This window comes from Rutidosis leptorrhynchoides, chromosome 10 (assembly GCF_046630445.1).
Source record: "Rutidosis leptorrhynchoides isolate AG116_Rl617_1_P2 chromosome 10, CSIRO_AGI_Rlap_v1, whole genome shotgun sequence".
NCBI classification, from domain to species: Eukaryota; Viridiplantae; Streptophyta; class Magnoliopsida; order Asterales; family Asteraceae; genus Rutidosis; species Rutidosis leptorrhynchoides.
The window spans coordinates 129,719,808-129,741,622 of record NC_092342.1 but is presented as its reverse complement, the minus strand read 5'-3'; the positions used below and the strand labels follow the sequence as shown (position 1 = coordinate 129,741,622).

The following is a 21,815-nucleotide window of genomic DNA, read 5'->3' as shown; positions in this document are numbered from 1 at the left end:
TATCGAAATGTTGCCATTTTCGATCATGTCTTTGGGAATTACTTTATATGGGAAAAACACGCATCGAAAACGCACATAAAAAAACACACCACGAAAATGCGCATCGAAAACACGCATAGAAAAACACGCCTCGAAAACGCGTGTCGGAATCGCGCGTCGAAAATGTGCGTCGAAATCGCGATTTGAAAACGTTGGTCGATAAAGGACTTGACATGTTATGCAAAGTAGACACTTAACTGAGAAAGTTAACAAAAGTTAACGACACCCCTCTTTTTGATTAACTTTCGAAAATACACTCCTTTTTTTAGCGGAATGAAATATATTACCGAAAATAGGAAAACTGATATAATATGTTACCTTTTTATGAAATTTGCCGTATATAATAATGAATAATAATATCTAATAATAATATAAATCATTATAATTTTACTACTAGTTATAATAATAATGCTATTAACAATGATAATAATAATATTGGTAACAAATCAAATGTATCAAATTTCATATATGTAATATTATTAATAATATTGATATTAATATTAATATTAATATTTATAATGATAATGAAACTAATAATATTAATATAATAACTATATTTTAACTTGTATTATATATTATTAACTATCTAAAATCATATATTATATGATAATCTCTATTGAATATTTATTATTTATAAATTTTTTATATATATTACAATATACATAAATAGAGATCATACATATTTATATATAAATTCATTTTAGATTACACTTAATTATTTTGTATCCTACTTTAAATATTTAATTCAAATGTTTAAATTATATTTTATAATTTCAATTTATTATATATACTTACATTTATATATATGTATACATATTCATTTACAAACAATTGCTCGTGAATCGTCGGGAATAGTCAAAGGGTAATTGATTACATGAATGTAGTTTCAAAATTTTGAGATTTAATATTACAGACTTTGCTTATCATGTCGAAATCATATACGATTTAGGTTTAAATTTGGTCGAAAATTTCCGGGTCGTCACACTATGAAAATCTGCACATTCGTGTCATATGTACTAACTATGAAACTATATCTATATCTATATCTATATCTATATCTATATCTATATGTATATCTATATCTATATCTATATCCATATCTATATATATATAGTAATTGAATCCTAGAATCATAAGTATGGTGTATTAAATACAGTTAAGTCAATAAAATTTACCTATGTAATATAATAGACGGGTAAAAAAAGTTAAAAATTATTATTGTAAAAAAGTAAAAAAAATTAAAAACGTCATAAATACGTTTTAAGTAATTAATAATCAATAAATATATAAACCTTTCATCTTCTAAGTAACGTAAGTTATTTTTTTTAGCCTATAAATATGTCATCTTCATTCTATTTTTTCATATCAATCATACAAAAGAGCACACCATATTACTAATGTTGTATTGCCAAAATACATTATAAGAGTTACATATTGTATGTGATAACCCGGAAATTTCCGACCAAATTAAAACTTTATCTTTATATTATTCCGACACGATAAGCAAAGTTTGGTAAGTTGAATCTCAAGGATTTTAAACTGTGTTCATACATTCATTTAACCTAGACCAAATTTCGACGATTCACGAACCATTATATAAATGAATATAATTATATATATGTATATATATTATAACTTGAGAATATTAACAATGTATTAAACGTATAATACTTAACATGAACTTATTTGTTTTAGTATGTTTATCGGTAGAATTAGAAGATAATATCAAATGATTGATTTATCAGATACATTGTATGATTATGAGTCTTTGTTGTGAGGTCCACGTTGATTTGAGAAATCGTTCATTTGTAACGGTATTCGGAAATAAGGGTAAAGTGATTTACAAGTAAGAACAGATGTGTCAATTATAGAGGATTGGACAAATTAGTGGAAATTTCTGTTTAATCCCCAATTCATGCTTTACAATAATTACCTCGTGACTTTTGATAAGATAACTATTTAACATTCATATTATTTAAAGTGAAAATTAATGTTATGGAATATAGATAACTTAGAATAGATATTGGTGTTTTACATTAAAATGATTTCATACTTTTATCTAACTATTGAACTTTTTCCCACGCTTCTTCATCAAACGATAATTTAAAAACCTGAAACTTTTTTTCTAAAACATTTTATGATATAACGATTTTCATTATTTTAAACTTTTAACGAAATGATTCCTAAAATATATTTAACTTTGCAAAAACAAATTATGATATTTATTTGATTTAGTTTCAAACGTACTAAAACGTTTTCGGTATAAGAACTTTATTATTAAAACACTGTATAAAGATAACTTGTTTATGAATTTTAAAGAACTTAATTAAAGCTTGTATTATAAATTTGTAAATATATTTTATTGTTTCAAAAAGATAAGAGTATTACTAAAATAATTTTGAAATTTTTTTTAAATTATATTAAACTTTGAAATATAAATTGTTTTGAGAAACTATATATTATATTATTAAATAAATATTTCAAATTTATATTTCAAAATGAATATATATATATATATATATATATATATATATATATATATATATATATATATATATATATATATATATATATATATATATATATATATATATGTGTGTGTGTGTGTGTGTGTGTGTGTGTGTGTGTGTGTGTAACGAGACGTTGATTTATAAAAAGCTAATGACCAAAACACTCTAACATTCATGTTACACTTCGAATGATTTAGTTATTGATATGCTAAGTCTATATTTTTGTTAAAGGTATACATCACGAAACATAAGTACAAGTTTTCTAAACATACGAAAATGCGTTCAAGAAACCGGAACCGCGACTTGAGTCGAATGTCATCGTACAAATCATCGGAACTAAAACTAACTATGCATATAAATATTATATAATATATAAATAATTATATAAATTAAATATATATATTATTATATTATAAAGCGAGTGTCAGCAAGACTTTTGGGACATCTGTGAGCTGGAAGAGGCAGCCATGCGATCGCATGGCATTTGCCCTAATGAACTATGCGATCGCATGGTGTAGTTGGTGAGGCCAGGTCTTTATATTACGATCGAATTCATTTTGTGATTCATCCATTTCATTCACTTTTCTCTCGCATAAACATATACACATATATATATTACCATTATTATTATTATTATTATTATTATTATTATTATTATTATTATTATTATTATTATTATTATTATTATTATTATTATTATTAATATTAAGATTATTAATATTAAGTTAGTATTATTATTAGTATTATACTTAAAATACTACGACGAGGGTATGTTCGAGCTATTTCAAAACGGGTTTTGTGAGCGGGATAAAGCTAAGAAAAATATGGGTTATAACTATGGAAGTTATGGGTATGGTTCGGGAGTATGCTCGTGAGGTCAATCTAGTGTTTATCATTTCCGTGCGTCTACGTACTTTCCTGCAATATTGAATCACAATATTGATACGTGAGCATTCTTATCTTATCTTTTATATATTAATAGTGTATCCTTGACTAGTGCTCGAGTATTTAGGATTATGCATGCTTGTATGTTTATTTTCGACGTTATATAGTATATGGTAAATCATGAATTTAATACATATATTACTGATACAAGGTATATGATATACATGTCGTTGGAAAGCTGTCAAAAAATTAATAACTTTTCATTTAGAAAGCGTATGGTTTCGATGAATGGTTTAAAAGATATAGTCAACTGAATTATCTTTAATTTTAGTATTATTAAAATGATTATTATATTACGATCGTCGTTATCGTTATCGTTATCGTTATCGTATCGTCGTTATTATTGTCATTATTATTATTATTATCTAATAATTAATATTATTATTATTATCATTATCATTATTAATATAAGTATTATCATTAAAAATTATTATGTTGTTACTATCGTTATTATCATTAAGGTTATTATTAATATTATCAATATTATTATTATTATTATTATTATTATTATTATTATTATTATTATTATTATTATTATTATTATTATTATTATTAAAATAATTAATATTTTCATCAAAACTATCATTATATTATTTTTATCGTTATCATTATTATTAAAAGTGTCATTAATATTAAATCTATCATTTTTTATTAAAATTATCGTTTTAATAGAAATATCATTGTTATTATAAAATATTATTATTATTATTATCATTTTAGTATTATTATTATTAAAAATTATCATTTTGAATAGAATTATTATTTTTATAAAATATTATTATTATTACAGTTAATAATAAAAAGTATCGTTATTATTAAAATTATCATGATTAGAATAATCATTTTATTATAATTGTTATCATCATTAGTAAATATAAATATTGTTATTATTATTAGTAGAATAATAATAATTATTATTATTATTATAAAATAATATAACTTTTACTTATTATTATTATTATTATCAATATTATTTTATCAAATAAATATGTGATACAAAGATATTTTTTTACCACATGTAATATAATTACATTAATAATACATACCACTATATTTTTATGATTTTGAGTGAACTATATAAATTTCACTACTCGAGATATATATAAGCATATTTTTATCATATATAAATTTTAATATAAATTTTATTTATTAACATATGAATTGTATTATTTACTCTAATAAAATCTGATAAATATATTTAAATATATAAAATGACTATATTTAAGTTATATAATAAACATGTATAAATTTTGCAAGTCATTTTGGGTCAAACTAATTTTTGTTGACTTTTGCATATCGATCTCGAGCATTAGGATTGTGGTACACTATGACTCGACCTTAATTATTAGACAGATATTGACCATTATATAAATATATATATATACTTAATATAGGTTCATAAATCCAAGGCTAACATTGCATTGTTCAATGTCGTCATATGTATTTTTACTACAAAATACAGTATCGTGAGTTTCATTTGATCCCCTTTTAAATGCTTTTGCAATATATATTTTTGGGACTGAGTATACATGCACTGTTTTTATAAATGTTTTACGAAATAGACACAAGTAATCAAAACTACATTCTATGGTTGGATTATCGAATCGAATATGCCCCTTTTTAGTCTGGTAATCTAAGAATTAGGGAACTGGCCCCTAATTGACGCGAATCCTAAAGATAGATCTATTGGGCCTAACAAGCCCCATACAAAGTACCGGATGCTTTAGTACTTTGAATTTATCATGTCCGAAGGGAGTCTCGAAATGATGGGGATATTCTATATGCATCCTGTTAAGGTCGGTTACCAGGTGTTCACCATATGAATGATTTTTATCTTTATACAGTGCGAAATGCCTGATATGAGTTGATGTTTATTAGAAATGGAAATAAAAATCTTGTGGTCTATTAAAATTATGGAAATAATTGATTACGATAAACTAATGAACTCACCAACCTTTTGGTTGACACTTTAAAGCATGTTAATTCTCATGACTGAAAGAAATCTTCCGCTGTGCATTTGCTCATTTTAAAGATATTACTTGGATTCATTCATAGCATAATTCAAAAGACGTTACATTCAAATTGTTGAGTTCATTAAGGTTTATGATTAAGAAAATATCAGATTAGGTCATTTATAGTTGGATATTATGAAATGGTATGCATACCTATCAACTTTCGATGTAATGAAAGTTTGTCTTTTAAAAAGAATGCAATGTTTGTAAAATGTATCATATATAGGTCAAATACCTCGCAATGTAATCATATGTTATTGTATTCGTCCTTATGGATTATGACGGGTCGTCTCATGTGGTATCAGATGAAGCGACCCGTCCTAATCCATCCAGACGAATACATTACATTTGGTTACATCGCGAGGTACTTGACCTCTATATGATACATTTTACAAACATTGCATTCGTTTTTAAAAGACAAACTTTCATTTCATCGAAAGTTGACGGAAAGCATACCATTTAATAATATATCCAACTATAATTGACTTAATAATAATCTTGATGAACTTGACGACTCGAATGCTACGTCTTTTGAAATATGTTATGAATGACTCCAAGTAATATCTCTAATATGAGAAAATGCACAGCGGAAGATTTCTTTCATACCTGAGAATAAACATGCTTTCAAGTGTCAACCAAAAGGTTGGTAAGTTCATAGGTTTATCCTAAATAATCATTTCAGTAATAGACCACAAGATTTCAGTTTCATATATAACCATACACCGCAGTGTATAAAAAGCATTCTATAACCATGGGCACCCGGTAACAAGCCTTAACAATAATAATGAATACCCCTGATGTATAAAGTGCACCGAATCAAGTGCGATATAATAACCTCGAAGTACTAAACACTCGCCGTCACTAGCACTACCGTCTAGTGCAGCATTTTGGGTGGGGATGTTAAACCCGATAGATCTACCTTTAGGATTCGCGCCTACCAGTTCATAAACCAATAGATTAATGTTACCAAGCTAGGAGATTTTTGATTCAAACCCAAGTAGAATTAATTTTTAGTACTTGTGTCTATTTCGTAAAACAGTTATAAAAACAGTGCATGCATTCTCAGCCTAAAAATATTGAAAAAGGGAACTATGAAAACTCACCACACTGTATTTTGTGGTAAAAAATACATATGACGACATTGAACAAGTATAGGGTTGGCCTCGGATTCACGAACCTATATCATTTATATATATATCAACACATATAATGGTAATCGAACGATTTTACATATTATTAGTGATATAATTGTTATTTTAATGTTTCATTAATAACCTCATTACATATATTTATATTTTTATATACTTTAACTTACTAATTAATATTTATTATAAAAATATTAGTGTAGTTATATGTTATGTCATAAATATATTTTAATATAGAAAATCTTTATTTGATATACTAATAATAAAAATGATAAAAATGTTATATGATAATATAATGATAATGATAATAATAATAATAATAATAAAGTGATAAAATAATAATAATAATAATAATAATAATAATAATAATAATAATAATAATAATAATAATAATAATAATAATAATAATAATAATAATAATAATAATAATAATGTTAGTAATGATAATAAAAGAAAATAATAATAATACTTATAATGATAATGAAAATGATAATTTTCATAAAAATACTTTTGTTTATAATACTAATTTCAAAATTGGTAATTTTAAGGATAATACTAATAATAATAATAGTAATAATAATCCTACTACTCATTTTAATGATAATGATAATAATAATAATAATAATAATAATAATAATAATAATAATAATAATAATAATAATAATAATAATAATAATAATATTTTATCTAAATTATAATACTTAAATTTATCATTTCATAATCATCTTATATAGTATCTTTTAGTCATCTTTCTATATTTTAGTCATGTAATCCTAATCATAATAATAATATCAATGATGATAATAATAATAATAATTGTAATAGTAATAATAAAAATAATTAAAATGAGTAAACTACCTTCAAGCTTTTCCTAAAAATAAAATGCCTCAGACAGGGTTCGAACTCGGCACCTCTTGCTTAACCCGACGACCCCTGACCAACTGCTCTACTCAATCCTTTCTGTTATTAGTTATAACTTAAATTTCCTTAACCTCTAATTAACCGTCTTTTTCTTCATAAATTTGATTGATCGGAACCAAGCACCAATTTAATCACTTCATTTATTATCATCATACATATCATCATCATCATCATCATCATCATCAATCTTCGTATTACCATCATAACTTCAAGAGATCACTATCATTCATGTTATTATCATTCCTAATCATTATCCTCGCTAACCTATCATAATACCATGTGTTGTACAGTAACATAACCCGGGTCCATGGCCAAATTTAACATAAACAAGAAATACGGCCCATCTGTTATAAACTCTTCGGCCTAATAAGAACAGAAACTAGAACAGGCCCAAGTATTAATTAATGGCCCAACCAAATCACAATCCTAATTCTCACTCCAATAACATGTTTTAATCAATTGCTCGATGGGTTTTGTGGGTGTGGGGTCGTCTGGAAGCAGGTATAACAAACACATTATCATCTCAATCATGATAATCATCATCATTATCTTCTTTATTACATATTAACTTTCATCATTATTCACTATTTTATTTTCATCATCGACGTTAATTACTTGCAGGTGGTGTTTGGTAGGATAAACGGCTGCAACATAGTAGTAACATTAGAGGGTTCTGTGGAAAAAGAAAACAAAAGTAGCAGCAGGTTTTGAAACGTGCAACAGTAACAGGAAACAAACAATAACAGGTTTGGTCGATGTTTACTTCAGGCCAAACAATAAATTGATTAATGGTGATGATGGGTGTTGATTGTGAATTGAAACAGAATAGCAATCGTAGAAGTAATACAACTGACATGGTTTTAAATCTGTAGAAAGGTAATCGAAAACAGAAGAGTTGCAATAACAACAAACCCTTCGGTTTGTTGATGGTGTTGTGGTTTTGATGTTTCATCGAGCAGGAAAATAGTAACCCTAGGAGTTTGGTGTTCTTGTAAGTCGTATATCAAACAAGTAGATTTTGGGTTGTCAAACATTCCAACAGAATAAAAAAGGACCGTTAGTTGCAGCAACTTTATTATGATGGTGATGTTATTGGGTCGTGGTTTTGTGGTGACTGATCGAGTAGATTCAACATACAATTGTAGCCGAGATGGTTAGATTGGACTTGTGTTTTGTTCATGAAGAAAATACAGTATAGAGAAAGAGAAGAGAGATATAGAGAATGATGATGTTAAGGTGATGGAAGATGGTGATAGTTGTCATAGTGTTTACAGGGGTGATGAGGGTTCATCGACGATGGTGGTAAAGGTGGAAGTTGTGATTGAAAGGTGGCGGATATGGAAGTAGTGGTGGTCTTTGTAGAAAATGAACTGAAAATTAAGCATAATAGATTATGATTCTCGCGATGGAAAACCTGATGGTGGTTTATGGTGGAACTCGAGGTGGTTATACGGTGATAATTGATGAGGGTGAGACTAGTCAATTGAACACAGAAAGGAAGATATTGAAGAAGAAAGAACAAAGGTTGTTTCGCAAGTGTATGGTTATCGAATATAGAAACGGTTTAGATGGGTGTTCGTTGTCACGGGAAAGAAGGTGGTTCTTGGTGGTGGAAGCTTGATGGTTTTACAGAAGCAAGAACAAAAAAAATATAGAAGTAGTAGAGGTGATGATGTCGAGTGGTAATCAAAGAACAAAAATATCAGTCACAAGTTGTAGGTGATGATGGTTTTTGGGTGATGGGTTTTGTATATGAGGTTATAGATAGATGATGGTGTTTGTCATGGTACCTGTAGGGTTTGATTACCAATTGAAGAGAGATAGCAAGGAAAACATTTGATAAGTTCATAATCAAGATGGCAGGGAAAATATATGCATGTATATGTGTAAAGTTTGAAAGAAATTAATTGTATAGTGGTGTGTGGTCACTTGAATAAGTGGGAGTTCACATACGTTTAAGATGGATATAAATATATGCAAATTGGTGAAAGTTGAAGATGATTGTGAGATCAAGTTGCTAGTGAAAGATATTTGTTGTATATCTAATATCTACATGTGATTATGTATATAATATATACGATATATAGATAATTTAGAGATAGTGGAGAACAGACAGTGAGAGGTGCATTGAATTCAAAAACAGAATAATCTACTTTACTTCTTTTAATTCACGGACATAATAGAAGTATATAATATAATAGTATTAATAATATAATAATAAATATAATAAAACTTTAAAATATAACCGTGTGATTAAATTAGCCGTCACCTTTCACGGACTGGATTTCGTACCCCGTTGATAATCAGTGGTGGATAAAGTATTCGGAAAAACCTCAAATTTTTATAGTAATTATCTTTATTTATTTTAGTCATTATGATATAAAATTTGGCCATTAATTATTTAAATAAAAAAAATTAACTCAGCTGTCCGCGCTCGATTCTGGGTAAAATATAAAAAAATAAAACTTAATAAATAGTTCCTAAATACATATTTAATAGGTCTATAAATTATTTAACTCATTTTTGAATCACCGTTTATTTTAAAATTATATAAGTTTGAATTTAACTTGCTTAATATCGCTTGACTGACAAAGGAGTGCTATTATAGTTTACTAAATAAATTCAAAACCATATAAATATATATTCAATATACCTTACATACATATATATATATATATATATATATATATATATATATATATATATATATATATATATAGATTTATAATAATATCATATATTATTTTATTTACATAATTAATTAATTCATATAATTTTTTATCTTATAATAATTAATATTTATATATATATATATATATATACATATATATATATATACATATATATATATATATACATATATATATATATATACATATATATATATATATATATATATATATATATATATATATATATATATATATGTATATATGTATACAAATATATATGTCTCTATTTACAAATAGTGGTTCGTGAATCGTTGAAAATAATCGAAGGTCAATTGAATATATGATATAGTTCAAAATTTTTGAGACTCAATATTACAGCCTTTGCTTATCGTGTCGAAATCATATAAAGATCAAGTTTAAATTTGGTCAGAAATTTCTGGGTCGTCACAGTACCTATGATGTGTGCGAGGTGGTGTATAAAATAGTTATAATTTTTACAAGGAAATACTATTAAATACGATATACAATTTTACACAAGATATTTATTTATTTATAGAATGCATATACCTAAACCTTGCTACAACACTTATAGGCAGTGTACCTAATCGTACAGTAGTGTAGTTTTTAGTAAGTCTGGTTCGTCCACAGGGAACTCTATCCAAGTTTAACGCTATATTAGTTTTAACTTATAATTGTAAAAATACAAATATATATATAAGTAGTATTATTATTATAAAAGGGGGTTTTTACCGTTTAATGATCGGTTTGTCGATTTTAAAACTTTAGTCGCAGTTAAAACCTAATGTAAAATATTAAATATATAAAAGACTTAATTTAAAGCGTAAAGTAAATAACGATAATGAAATTGCGATAAATAAAAGTGCGATAAAATAAAATTGCGATAATTAAAGAGTACGATAATTAAAAGTGCAATTAAATAAAATGATAATAAATAAAAGTGCGATAATTAAAAGTGCAATTAAATATGAAATAAAAGAATTATGCTTATTTAAACTTCCATAATCATGATGTTTGACGTGTTGATTTTTAGTTTATTCCCATGGGTTAATTGTTCTTTGTCCTGGATTATTCAATATGTCCATACGGATTTGTCCATAATAGTCCATCAGTCATAATCATAAAATGCGGAAGTCTTCATCAAATTATTCTTATTCCCGAAGTCAAATATTCCAACTAATTGGGGATTCGAATTGTAACAAGGTCTTAATACTTTGTTTAATGAATACACCAGGTTATCGACTGCGTGTAAACCAAGGTTTTACTACTTTGTTAACAATTACACCAATTACCCTTGAATGTAATCCACCCCTGTTTCAACAAGTCTATTAACTATTAATCCAGTTCCGTGTCCGGTAAAATGAACAATTATTGGTATTTATAGATATCCCGCCCACCGTACCCAGTCAAGCGTATGTGGTTATATATAAATACGTCAAATTATAAGTCTATATATTAAATCAACGAGGTATCATTTAGTTAATATAAAACCCATTAATAGCCCGTAGTCTAATTTTCACAAGTGTCGTTCTTTTATCCAAACCCCAATTATGGTACAAAGCCCAATTACCCAATTTTAATATTTAGCCCAACATCATGATTACTTCGTCTTAAATAAGCATAATAATAACTTAGCTACGAGACATTAAATTAAAAAGGTTGAACATAACTTACAATGATTAAAAATAGCGTAGCGTTACACGGACAGAATTTCGACTTACACCCTTACAACATTCGCTAACATACCCTTATTATTAGAATTAAAATTAAAATTAAAATTATAATATATATATATATATATATATATATATATATATATATATATATATATATATATATATATATATATATATATATATATATATATATATATATATATATATATATATATATATATATATATATATATATATTATACGAGTGAGGGATAGAGGAAATATGTAAAAATATCGATCGAATGCGTTGCCTTTTATAGGCCCCATTTCAGTTTTGGTGTTCTCCGAGATCTCGAAGGGTTTCTCCTTCACAGCTCCGCGATCGTGGAGTGGTGGATTACAGCTCATCCAAGTTTGGCTCCTAGCTTGCCGAGGATTTTTTAATAAATAAATATAATATATATATAATTTTAAGAATTATTTATATATTATATTATATTTATATGCATAGTTGACTTGTAATTTTCTCTCCGTTGCGTCGTGCGTTGAAAGTTGACTTAGGTCCCGGTTCCGGATTTTCGAACGTTCTTGCATACAATTTAATATCTTGTACTTTGCGTTTTGTAACTTGTACTTTTGTCATTTCTAGACGTTTCTCATCAATAAATTGAACCTCTTGGATCGTACTTTGTACTTTTGAGCTTTTTGGCCATTTGCATCTTCAAATCGTCGAATCTGCCTTTTTTCTTCACCATTTATTATTTAAACGAATATTACTTGTAAATAGAACAATTGCAACTAAAATCTTGTCTTTCTTGAGGAATAATGCTATGAAATATGTGTTCATTTTTAGCATTATCAATATTCCCACACTTGAGCGTTGCTTGTCCTCAAGCAATATAGTCTTGAAATAAAAACATACTTGAATCACTTCTTTATTCTTCACACTTTGTAAATCAGTGATTTTGATATGGCGGTATAAACAATGATAGTAACATTGTGGTTTACAGTCCCACATGACTATAAAAATTTAGATCCTTTAGGAAATTGGATCTTTATGAAAACTTTTGATCTTTTGAAAATTTATGCTAGATTTTACCCTAGACAAGTTTTTCGGAATAACCCTTCACCGATGTTGCAAATTGTTTTTGTGGGTTTTGTGGGTTTCAGATTTGAAAATTTTAGCTCAAAACGTATGGTTTTGTGTCACCCACTTGCTAACATTGTATTAGGAAAGTAACACGTCCAGTTTACTTGCTCCATATATTACCTTTCGGTAAACTACCGTCCGGTTGTAAAGGAAAGCGTTGAACAAGCAACTGTTAAGGCAATGTCCCCTGATATGCTTTTGATTATGGTCTATATCGTGTCGGATGCAATTACTATCCTTTGTAGGAGCAATAGTAAAGATCACCCTATAGTTTTTCGGTCTGGCACAAGGTCCTGTCTTTGACCATGCTATGCAACCACCGTTCTTACGGTTGACACCCGATTTGGTTCAGGTGACCTAATGAATTCCAGGTGAATTCCTAGGATTTTACGTTCAATGGTAATGAACGCATTAAAAATGGGTTTTTCAGAAAACAAATCGGTTTGTAATTTTGATCAAAATATTTTCTCGTTCAAGCTCGAGTTTAGATATCATCGAATTCCATGAGTTTGTAATTCTCAATCTTTAAAAGTCAATCTCAAGGACTGAGTAATATCAGTCTTAAAAGCTGATTTTTGATCTTTTAAGGAGATTATCCTTTCTGGGGATCTGATTCATTAGTCTTATCAAGCTAATTTGCACGGTGCCCTCCCCATTTTACGAGACAAATCCTCTCATGGTTAGGATAAATCTGACCACTTGGCGACCCTGTTTGATGCTGAGGTTCGTGGATTTCCTGCTGATTTTAGTGATGACTTTTCTAGATTTTTCGTCAACCTACAGCTGGTCTAGACGACAACTTCATGATCTAAATCAAGAAGCGCGTGTCTTTTTCGGAAGACTTTACTTCCTTTTAATGATGAAATTGATTCATCATGTAGATCAATCTATTCTTTTCAAAAGTATTATCATAAACCGGGTAAAACTGATTATTTTCGTTCAAAACAAAAGTATCTTCAATTATTTGTACAAAAATAGGTGATATATAATTTGAATAACTTGGTAAATGATGTGATAAAACCGATCTTTAATTTTTACAACTAAACTAACTAATAAATATTATCACACTACGGGCAACTGGTCCCGATCGTGCATCAATAGATACTGGCAAGTCAAGTTCGTTCCACAGGGAGAAGCGTATTCAAGAATTAAATGACAATTAATTCTACTTTTAAGTGGGTTTTAATTGGTTTTTGGTTTTGGATATAATTAACTAAAATAATAATAAAAATTACAATAAACAAAAATATAAGAAAGTGTATTTACTTAGATTTCGTCCCCCTCGTTGATATGAATCATAGACAATTCATAATCAATTTACTATGGATTATTGTTAAGTCCTATTACAATATTATATAGTATATATTCATGATAACCTATCGATTTCATAAAGTCTTGATTTACTAAGATTCAACTTAACTTTCGCTAATCTGGTCTTAACAAAGCAAACTATACCCGATCATTCGAATTGTGATTTAACCTAGTTTTAACTTTCATTAAAACATAAACTAAAATGGTTTCCCTTCTTATAATTTCATGACTATATAAATCTTAATACCACTAAATCACCAAATCCGTATTCTTATATTTTTGTTAGGAATATAATCCTACGTTTTGTCTAGATCACAAATAGTGTTGAAGCATATTTTATGTATCACCAATTTAACTTTCGCTAAACGATTCAATAAACCATGTGACGGGGATTTAGTATTAAATTTACATAATAATGGATCTTTTGATTGAACACAATATCTAAAATTGATATAAATAACATATGTAATTATTCTAAAATGTTTACTTTATATATTTTTCTTTCGAATTTATATAAAATCTTAACTAATTAAAATAAAATCTAATTTTCATTGGATCTTATTTTAGATAGTTAACTATACCCCGATTATCTAAATTGAGACCTAGCCTAGTTTTGACTTTCGCCAACACTTAAATCATAACGGTTTCCCTTTTTACAATTTCACGATTATATAAACTATAATATTACCCAAACCACCGAATCTTATTTCTAAATTGGTGTCAATAATTTATCCATAAGTTCGTCTAAATCAATTTTAGTGTTAAAGCTTAATTTATATAAATAGAAATAACCTTCGCTATTTATATCTAACAAATTAAGTGATAAGGATTAAATATCAAACTATATAACAATGGTTCTTTTGGCTAGGCACGATATTAAAGATACTCAAAGTTACATTTTAATATTCTAAATGATAACAATCCATAATCGAGGGGTTCTACATCTAAGCAAACACGGGAGTAAACTAACTAATCATAATAATAGGACGGGAGTAAAAATGCAAACATAAAATAATAAACATGGTAATAATAATAATTCTAGCAAAATGATAGTGATAAAAATGCTACAACTAATAACAATAATAACAATAATAACAATAACAATAAAAATGATAGTAGCGATAATGAAAAATTAAATAGAACAAGTGAACAACTTACAAACAATCTTCAATTTATTAACTGCAAACGGTAGAAATGGAAAATAACAGCACCCGTGCACACGAACAATAATACCCGTACAATATTGAACCTATTCTATTTGAAATTGGAAATAAATATAGAACGAAATATGAACCCGAAATAAATTTGATACGGAGTGAATTTTATGACTTGAATTGGACAATAACTTTCTATGTTGACTACTATTTTTTTTTTAGCCTGACTACTCCTCCCCCTTTTTTTCCAAGTACTCCGTATTTAATGCTAGATGTAGGTAGCCAAATGTTGATCTGTAATATTCCTTACTTGTTGTAAAGGTTGAAAAAGAATAAATATTATTAAACATAAAGTCACCGTCCCATAATGTAAATGTTGGATCTAGATGGCCAAATTAATTTTATTTTAATTCTGCAGTCTGCTGTCCCACGTGAAAAAGTAGGAATCTGGATCTGGACGTAAAACTACCCGTTTCGCGTAGATAGGTACGCGTTTCGCATAAGGTATCTTCATGAAAGTTGTATATTTTTGAGTTACGGACGTCTGGACACCTGATTCGCCATTTTTCGAGTCGGTATGATTTAGTTATGATTTTTTTTGTGCAGGCGCGTAGATTTCGTGATTTCGATCATTTTAACTTGTAGTCTTGAGGCGCGATGTTGTACTCTTTTGTTGCTCATTAGAAATCTTCATTTTATCTTCATTTTGATCTTTATATCATTGAAAATCCATAATAACACTTCATTCGATGCAGTGGACATTTTAACCAATTACAAACCTGAAAACTACTCGAATACACATAAAATCATAACATTTGGGACTGATATTGCGACTAAGAATATGCATGAATTGAGCAATATCAAATTACCCCACACTTGAACGTTGCTTGTCCTCAAGCAATAATATCTTTTTAATAGACTCGGAATACTACATATTTTTTCATATCAATCATTCATCACACACACACATCACACGAAATGAAAACACACGCTTTATGAAGTGAATTGAAAATACCACACGATATTTATTGGATCACACACACCACACGAAATGAAATTCTGGCAACAGAAACAAAGTTGAAATTCGTGATTAAAGTTTAAAAATTTGGATCCTTAGGGAAAATTGGACCTGGTAAAAACGTTTTATGATTTTTTAAAATGCCATGCTAGTTTTTATACTAGACACGTTTTCTGGTTTTAACCTCAAATTCCGGTTGAGGGTAACTGAAAACCGAAGTCACAGTTGACGTTTAGTAAACTATTCGCCCCCATGATTGTAGTATCATGGAACTCTTAACCGGGCGTCCCCTGACGTGATATTTCTATCGGTCTTTTACGACAAATTGTACATTTCAATTCAAGGGTTAAAACTGCGAAGACTGAGCTATCGCGTGGGACAGATCCTGTTCCAGCTTATGCACCGTAATCGGTTTTGCACTGGATAGCGACTCGGATTTACCCTACCAAGTTTATTTTCGGGTTGAAAGTTCAAGACTTTCTCTTCCCACGGTACTTTTATATCGTGATATGATATTAGTATGAAATGATATAGTTTAGGAAGTATGCTATACCAAGTAAAATGACATTCAGAAGACTTTACTTCCTTTAAGGATGGACTTGATTCATCCTTTATTACTCACATCAATGGAATAAACAGGTTTATACATTCCAAAGCAATGACATCTGCAATAAACTTCATAGAAACACGTGATAGATGGTTCTAAACATATGGGTTTATAAATTCCTTTATACTTGGTTTTCTTTTATATATTTTAATCAAATAAACTTATGTATTTTTATTGTATGGAGACAATAATTTCGGTTTTTGACACCTAATCTTTAATTGCTCGTAATTACCTTAAAAATTGATTAGTTATATTTGTTTAAAAATTGTAAAAATTTTCATAAAAACTACTAGATTATAAGTTCTCGAGAATTTATATACTCCCACCCCACACTTAAGATTATGTAATGCCCTCATTACATAAAATCAGATTAAACGTATAAATTTGAGAGGACAAAAAGTGTAAAGTGTTTAGAACTTCCTTTGTTAAGCAATCGGAGATTGTAAAATGCTTATTGTATGAACATATCCAATCTTTTTTTATCACAATAATTCTTTCGTGTTTCGCTATGTCGAATCTCATCATCATAAGTACCTGTCAACAAATATGTCAATCACAAACGAGATGGGATTGTATTTTAGTAGTTCAAAAGTTTTACCCCACACTAAAAGTTTTTGTAAATATAAAATATATAAAAGTAAATTAACACACCATAAAAATCATTTTATACAAACAAATACAAAAAAAATTGTTCTAAACTAAAAAGAAAACTAGAAAAATGACCACGCAGGGCCTCCCTGATCTTCCTGTTCCCGCTGCTGTTGCTACCGTTGTTCATTTAGGTGTTGTTCCTCGTAAAAATGCCTATAGGCTTCCTGACTTGCGGCTAGGGCAGCGTTGGGGTCATAAGGTGGAGGTAGAGGGTCACCGTATGCTTGCCATTGGGGGTATAAAGGAAAGGCTGAGGGTGTGTAAGCCTATGGGTTAGCTGCGTATAAATATGCCTGATGATGCGCCCACTCTAACTGTGCTCCCTGGCCCCTCTGATCGTAGCGGATGTTTTCTAGAATATTATTCTGATCTAATTGGGTTGCTCTTACATCCCCTAACTGTTGAGATAAACTAGTGTATTGGTTTTTTGATCTCTGTCCCCATGTTTCATATGAGTTTCTTACGTCTAAACTCAATGAATCAAACGAATTTTGTAGCATGTCGAAATTAGAAATACCTGCACTAGACGAACTAGCCTGATCTGGCTATCTGCGTCTCCTCCTAGTTTCCCTCGCGGGTTCCTCATCCTCCTCCATAGGAGCGGAAGCAACGACTTCTTGTTGTCTTAAACTAATTACCCCGCCCCTCACGTGTATAGCCTTTGCCGTCCTATATACATCCAATCCTAAAGTTTTAACAGCCTGATCTATCAGTTGGATTGGAGGTTCTGATTCACTTGGGTCGAGTCCGAACCAGTTTCCTAGACACGTGATGTAGTGACCCCCTGACATGTCACTTGTTCCTCTAGCACCCTTACCAACATGGGCCAAAAAGTAAGCAACTCCATAGGGTATACTAACAAATGTATCCCTATCTCTGATCGCATCTAAATACCAAAGGTCGACATAATTAATTTTATCTGTATTAACAAATGACCTTTGGTTTATTGTGTTCGCTATAAACTTATGAATTATTCTAAAGCGAACATCAGTGATCTTTAGGTATGATTCTTGGCCTGGCTTATATGTATTTCTATTAGTGAAAGATTGCCAGACTCTAGAAGAATCATAATTTCCTGTATATCTAGCCCCTGTAAAAATATACTCCCTAAAACCTGGAGCCAACATCTCCTCAACGGTGTAAATCCCTAATGCGTCAGTCACATTGCTTAGGGACATACTTCTATCTACCCCACCCAGTCGAAATTGTAGAAAATTAGGGTCATTGATAGTTTTTGGGTGTAAACTCATTCTAACGGTATAATAGAACTCTAAACACCATTCTCTATATACAGGGCTATTTAAATTAAACAACCTCTCAAAATCATTAAAAACCAAAGTCATTCCAAATTCGTTTGTAAAACTTTGGTTCAAAATTCCCATTATTTGTTCATCTAAGTTGACTGGGTGTCCTAAAGGAGCCCAATCCACAACGTATACTGGAGAGATGTTTCTATTGACCAGAGAAAGTAAGTCCTTAACCTTTTGTAATCGGTTAGGTAAATCATAAGGAAATCTCAGGTTCGGGTGCAGATTCTGAAGTTGTTATTCCATTTTCGGTGTTACTTGTGCTTCCCCTTGCTGTTGGTTAACAGCTCTCATTCTAAATAATCCCTGCATAACATTTTAAAACAAGAGAATCGTCTCAATTGGGTATGTTAATGTTAGCAAAGAATTCATCCTTGACATACAAGCTTGTTTCAACACCACAGGAATCAATATTTCAACAACAGTTTACTTCTAAAAATTAAAACAAACAACAATAAAACAAAAATTCATAATCATAAATCAAGTTTCAAAAACAAAGTTTAATTCACAAGTGAAAATACGCAATGAGCTAAGCATATATAATCCAATTCAATCACATTGCGTATATTCCAGCTCCTAATCATCATTACAATCCATACTTGATTCATGACAATTACAAAAAATTATCAAATTTAGACGAAAATTAAAATCACAAAATCAAACAATCAAAATATCTAAAAACATCTAATTAGACCCAAAATAACACATTTTAATAGCAATTCCTCAATTTCCCCAATTTACATAAACCCTAACTTTTCAATAATCAATTAAACATCAAATTTTCATGCTAATCGGGTTTAATATCATACTAACAACATAGCCATAGCAATAATCAAGTAAAATTCAACAATATCATGCTCCAAATTCGGATTAAAACTAAACAAATAAATAATGAAAAATATGAAGAACAAGGGGTAAATTGGGTTTAGGACCCTTACCAATCTCGGCATGTTGAAAGATGGATGAATTGGAGGAGATTTATAGTGTTAATTTAGTGTTTGGGTGTGATTTTTGGGGTTTTTGTGTCTTCCTCTCGTCCACAGCAACAAAAAAAAATGAAGTGTGGAGGAGAAGCTGCTGCTCGGTCTGATATGTATCTGAATTTGACCTTACGCGTTTCGCGTAGAAGTACGCGTTTCGCGTAACTTTTAATTCTACGCGTTTCGTGTGGATAGCCACACGTTTCGCGTAAGCTTTAGGACCCTTTATTTTTTTTTTTTCAACTTTATAATTAATCAAACTTTTAAAATTTCTTTTATAAATTTATATTTGTTGCTACGGAAATTTCGGTTGTTATACCTAGTCTTTATCCGTTTATAAATTTTAAAATTCAATTTATAAAATTTAATAATTTAAAAGTTAAAGTTTTTAATATTTTACGAAAATAAAAATAAAACAAAAACATTCTATTTATTTATTTATTTATTTTTATATATATATTTTTTTCAACTTTATAAGTACTTAAATTTCAAAATATCAATTTTAAATTTATATTTGATGTAACAGAAATTTTGGTTGGTATACCTAGTCTTTATCCGTTTATAAATTTTAATTTCAATTTATAAAATTTAATACTTTAAAAGTTTAAGTTTTTAATATTTTTCAAAAACAACTTAAAAACACTCTATATTTTTCTTTTTAAAATTTTAAATTAAAAGAAAATTAATATTTTAAAATTAAAAACAAGTACATGAAAAATAAAAATTAAATGAATTAGAAGACACTATATTTTTTTTTTTAAATTTTAATATATACTTTCAAACTAACTAATTTTCAAACTTAAAACTTTGTTTCCTATCAGCTAGGTAGAGACAATCTCGGTTGTTACACCTATCATTACCCACGACAAAAGTTTACAAGTTATATATTTTTACGGTTATTGATAAAAAAGTATATTTTTAACAGTTTTAAATTTTCTTCTGTTTTTGTGGTTTACTATTTAAAAGATATATTATGAATCCAACAATAAATTTCGTGCAATTTGAAAAACGACAATTCAGTTATTATACTTAACATTATCGTTTTCAATGAAAACAGGTTAAACTCAAGGTTTATCAATTTTAAATGGTAGACCTTTTTTTTTTTAATAAAAACACAACAAACAAATACCAACTAAAACACACCAAAACATAAACACACAAAAATGCACAAAATTACAAAAATGCACAAACACACAATTGGCGAGAAAAAGGATTAGATTGTCAAACCGCGTTGACTCGCCTCGTAGTGGAGTCGCATCATTTCGCCCCTCATGGATTTGTAGGCGTAACCTCGTTGGTTTATGAGGTTTTCCTTTGAACATTTAAAAGGCCCTTCTCGGCATAAGGTTACGTATTCGAAATTAGAGTCTGTCTGGTTCTTTGGTCAATTTTCATAATGAGCTGGTTTTCCACATTTTACACATTTGCCCAAATGACGCGCTCGATGTTTCTTAGCTGATTTTGATTTTCCTTTGGCATAATTTTTCTCGTTAAGTTTTTGCCTTATTTCTTTACTCGCCTGATCGCATTTATTCTTTATATCTAATACCACATCCCTCGGTAAAATTTTATCGCACATCAAAAGGAAATGGTTGTAGACGTATTGATTGCGCATCTTGAAAATATACAATAAATAAAAATGAAAAATAAGAAAATAAAAATAAAAAGGTAGAATGGAGGGAGAAGACTAGTTCTTTAGTGTCTGCTAGGGAAAGACCGA

At 28.7% G+C, this 21,815-nt stretch overlaps 1 protein-coding gene across 1 annotated transcript in view; it reads left to right on the top strand.

Annotated features, from left to right (window-relative positions):
- LOC139870621 (uncharacterized) overlaps positions 1 to 8,919 on the top strand; it is a 46,033-nt gene extending 37,114 nt beyond the window's left edge. The window contains exons 7-8 of the mRNA XM_071858402.1: positions 8,194 to 8,276; positions 8,757 to 8,919. Of these exons, the coding sequence (XP_071714503.1) occupies positions 8,194 to 8,276; positions 8,757 to 8,919 (246 nt within the window). The remainder of the gene's footprint in view (positions 1 to 8,193; positions 8,277 to 8,756) is intronic.
- The last annotated feature ends 12,896 nt before the right edge of the window (positions 8,920 to 21,815 follow it).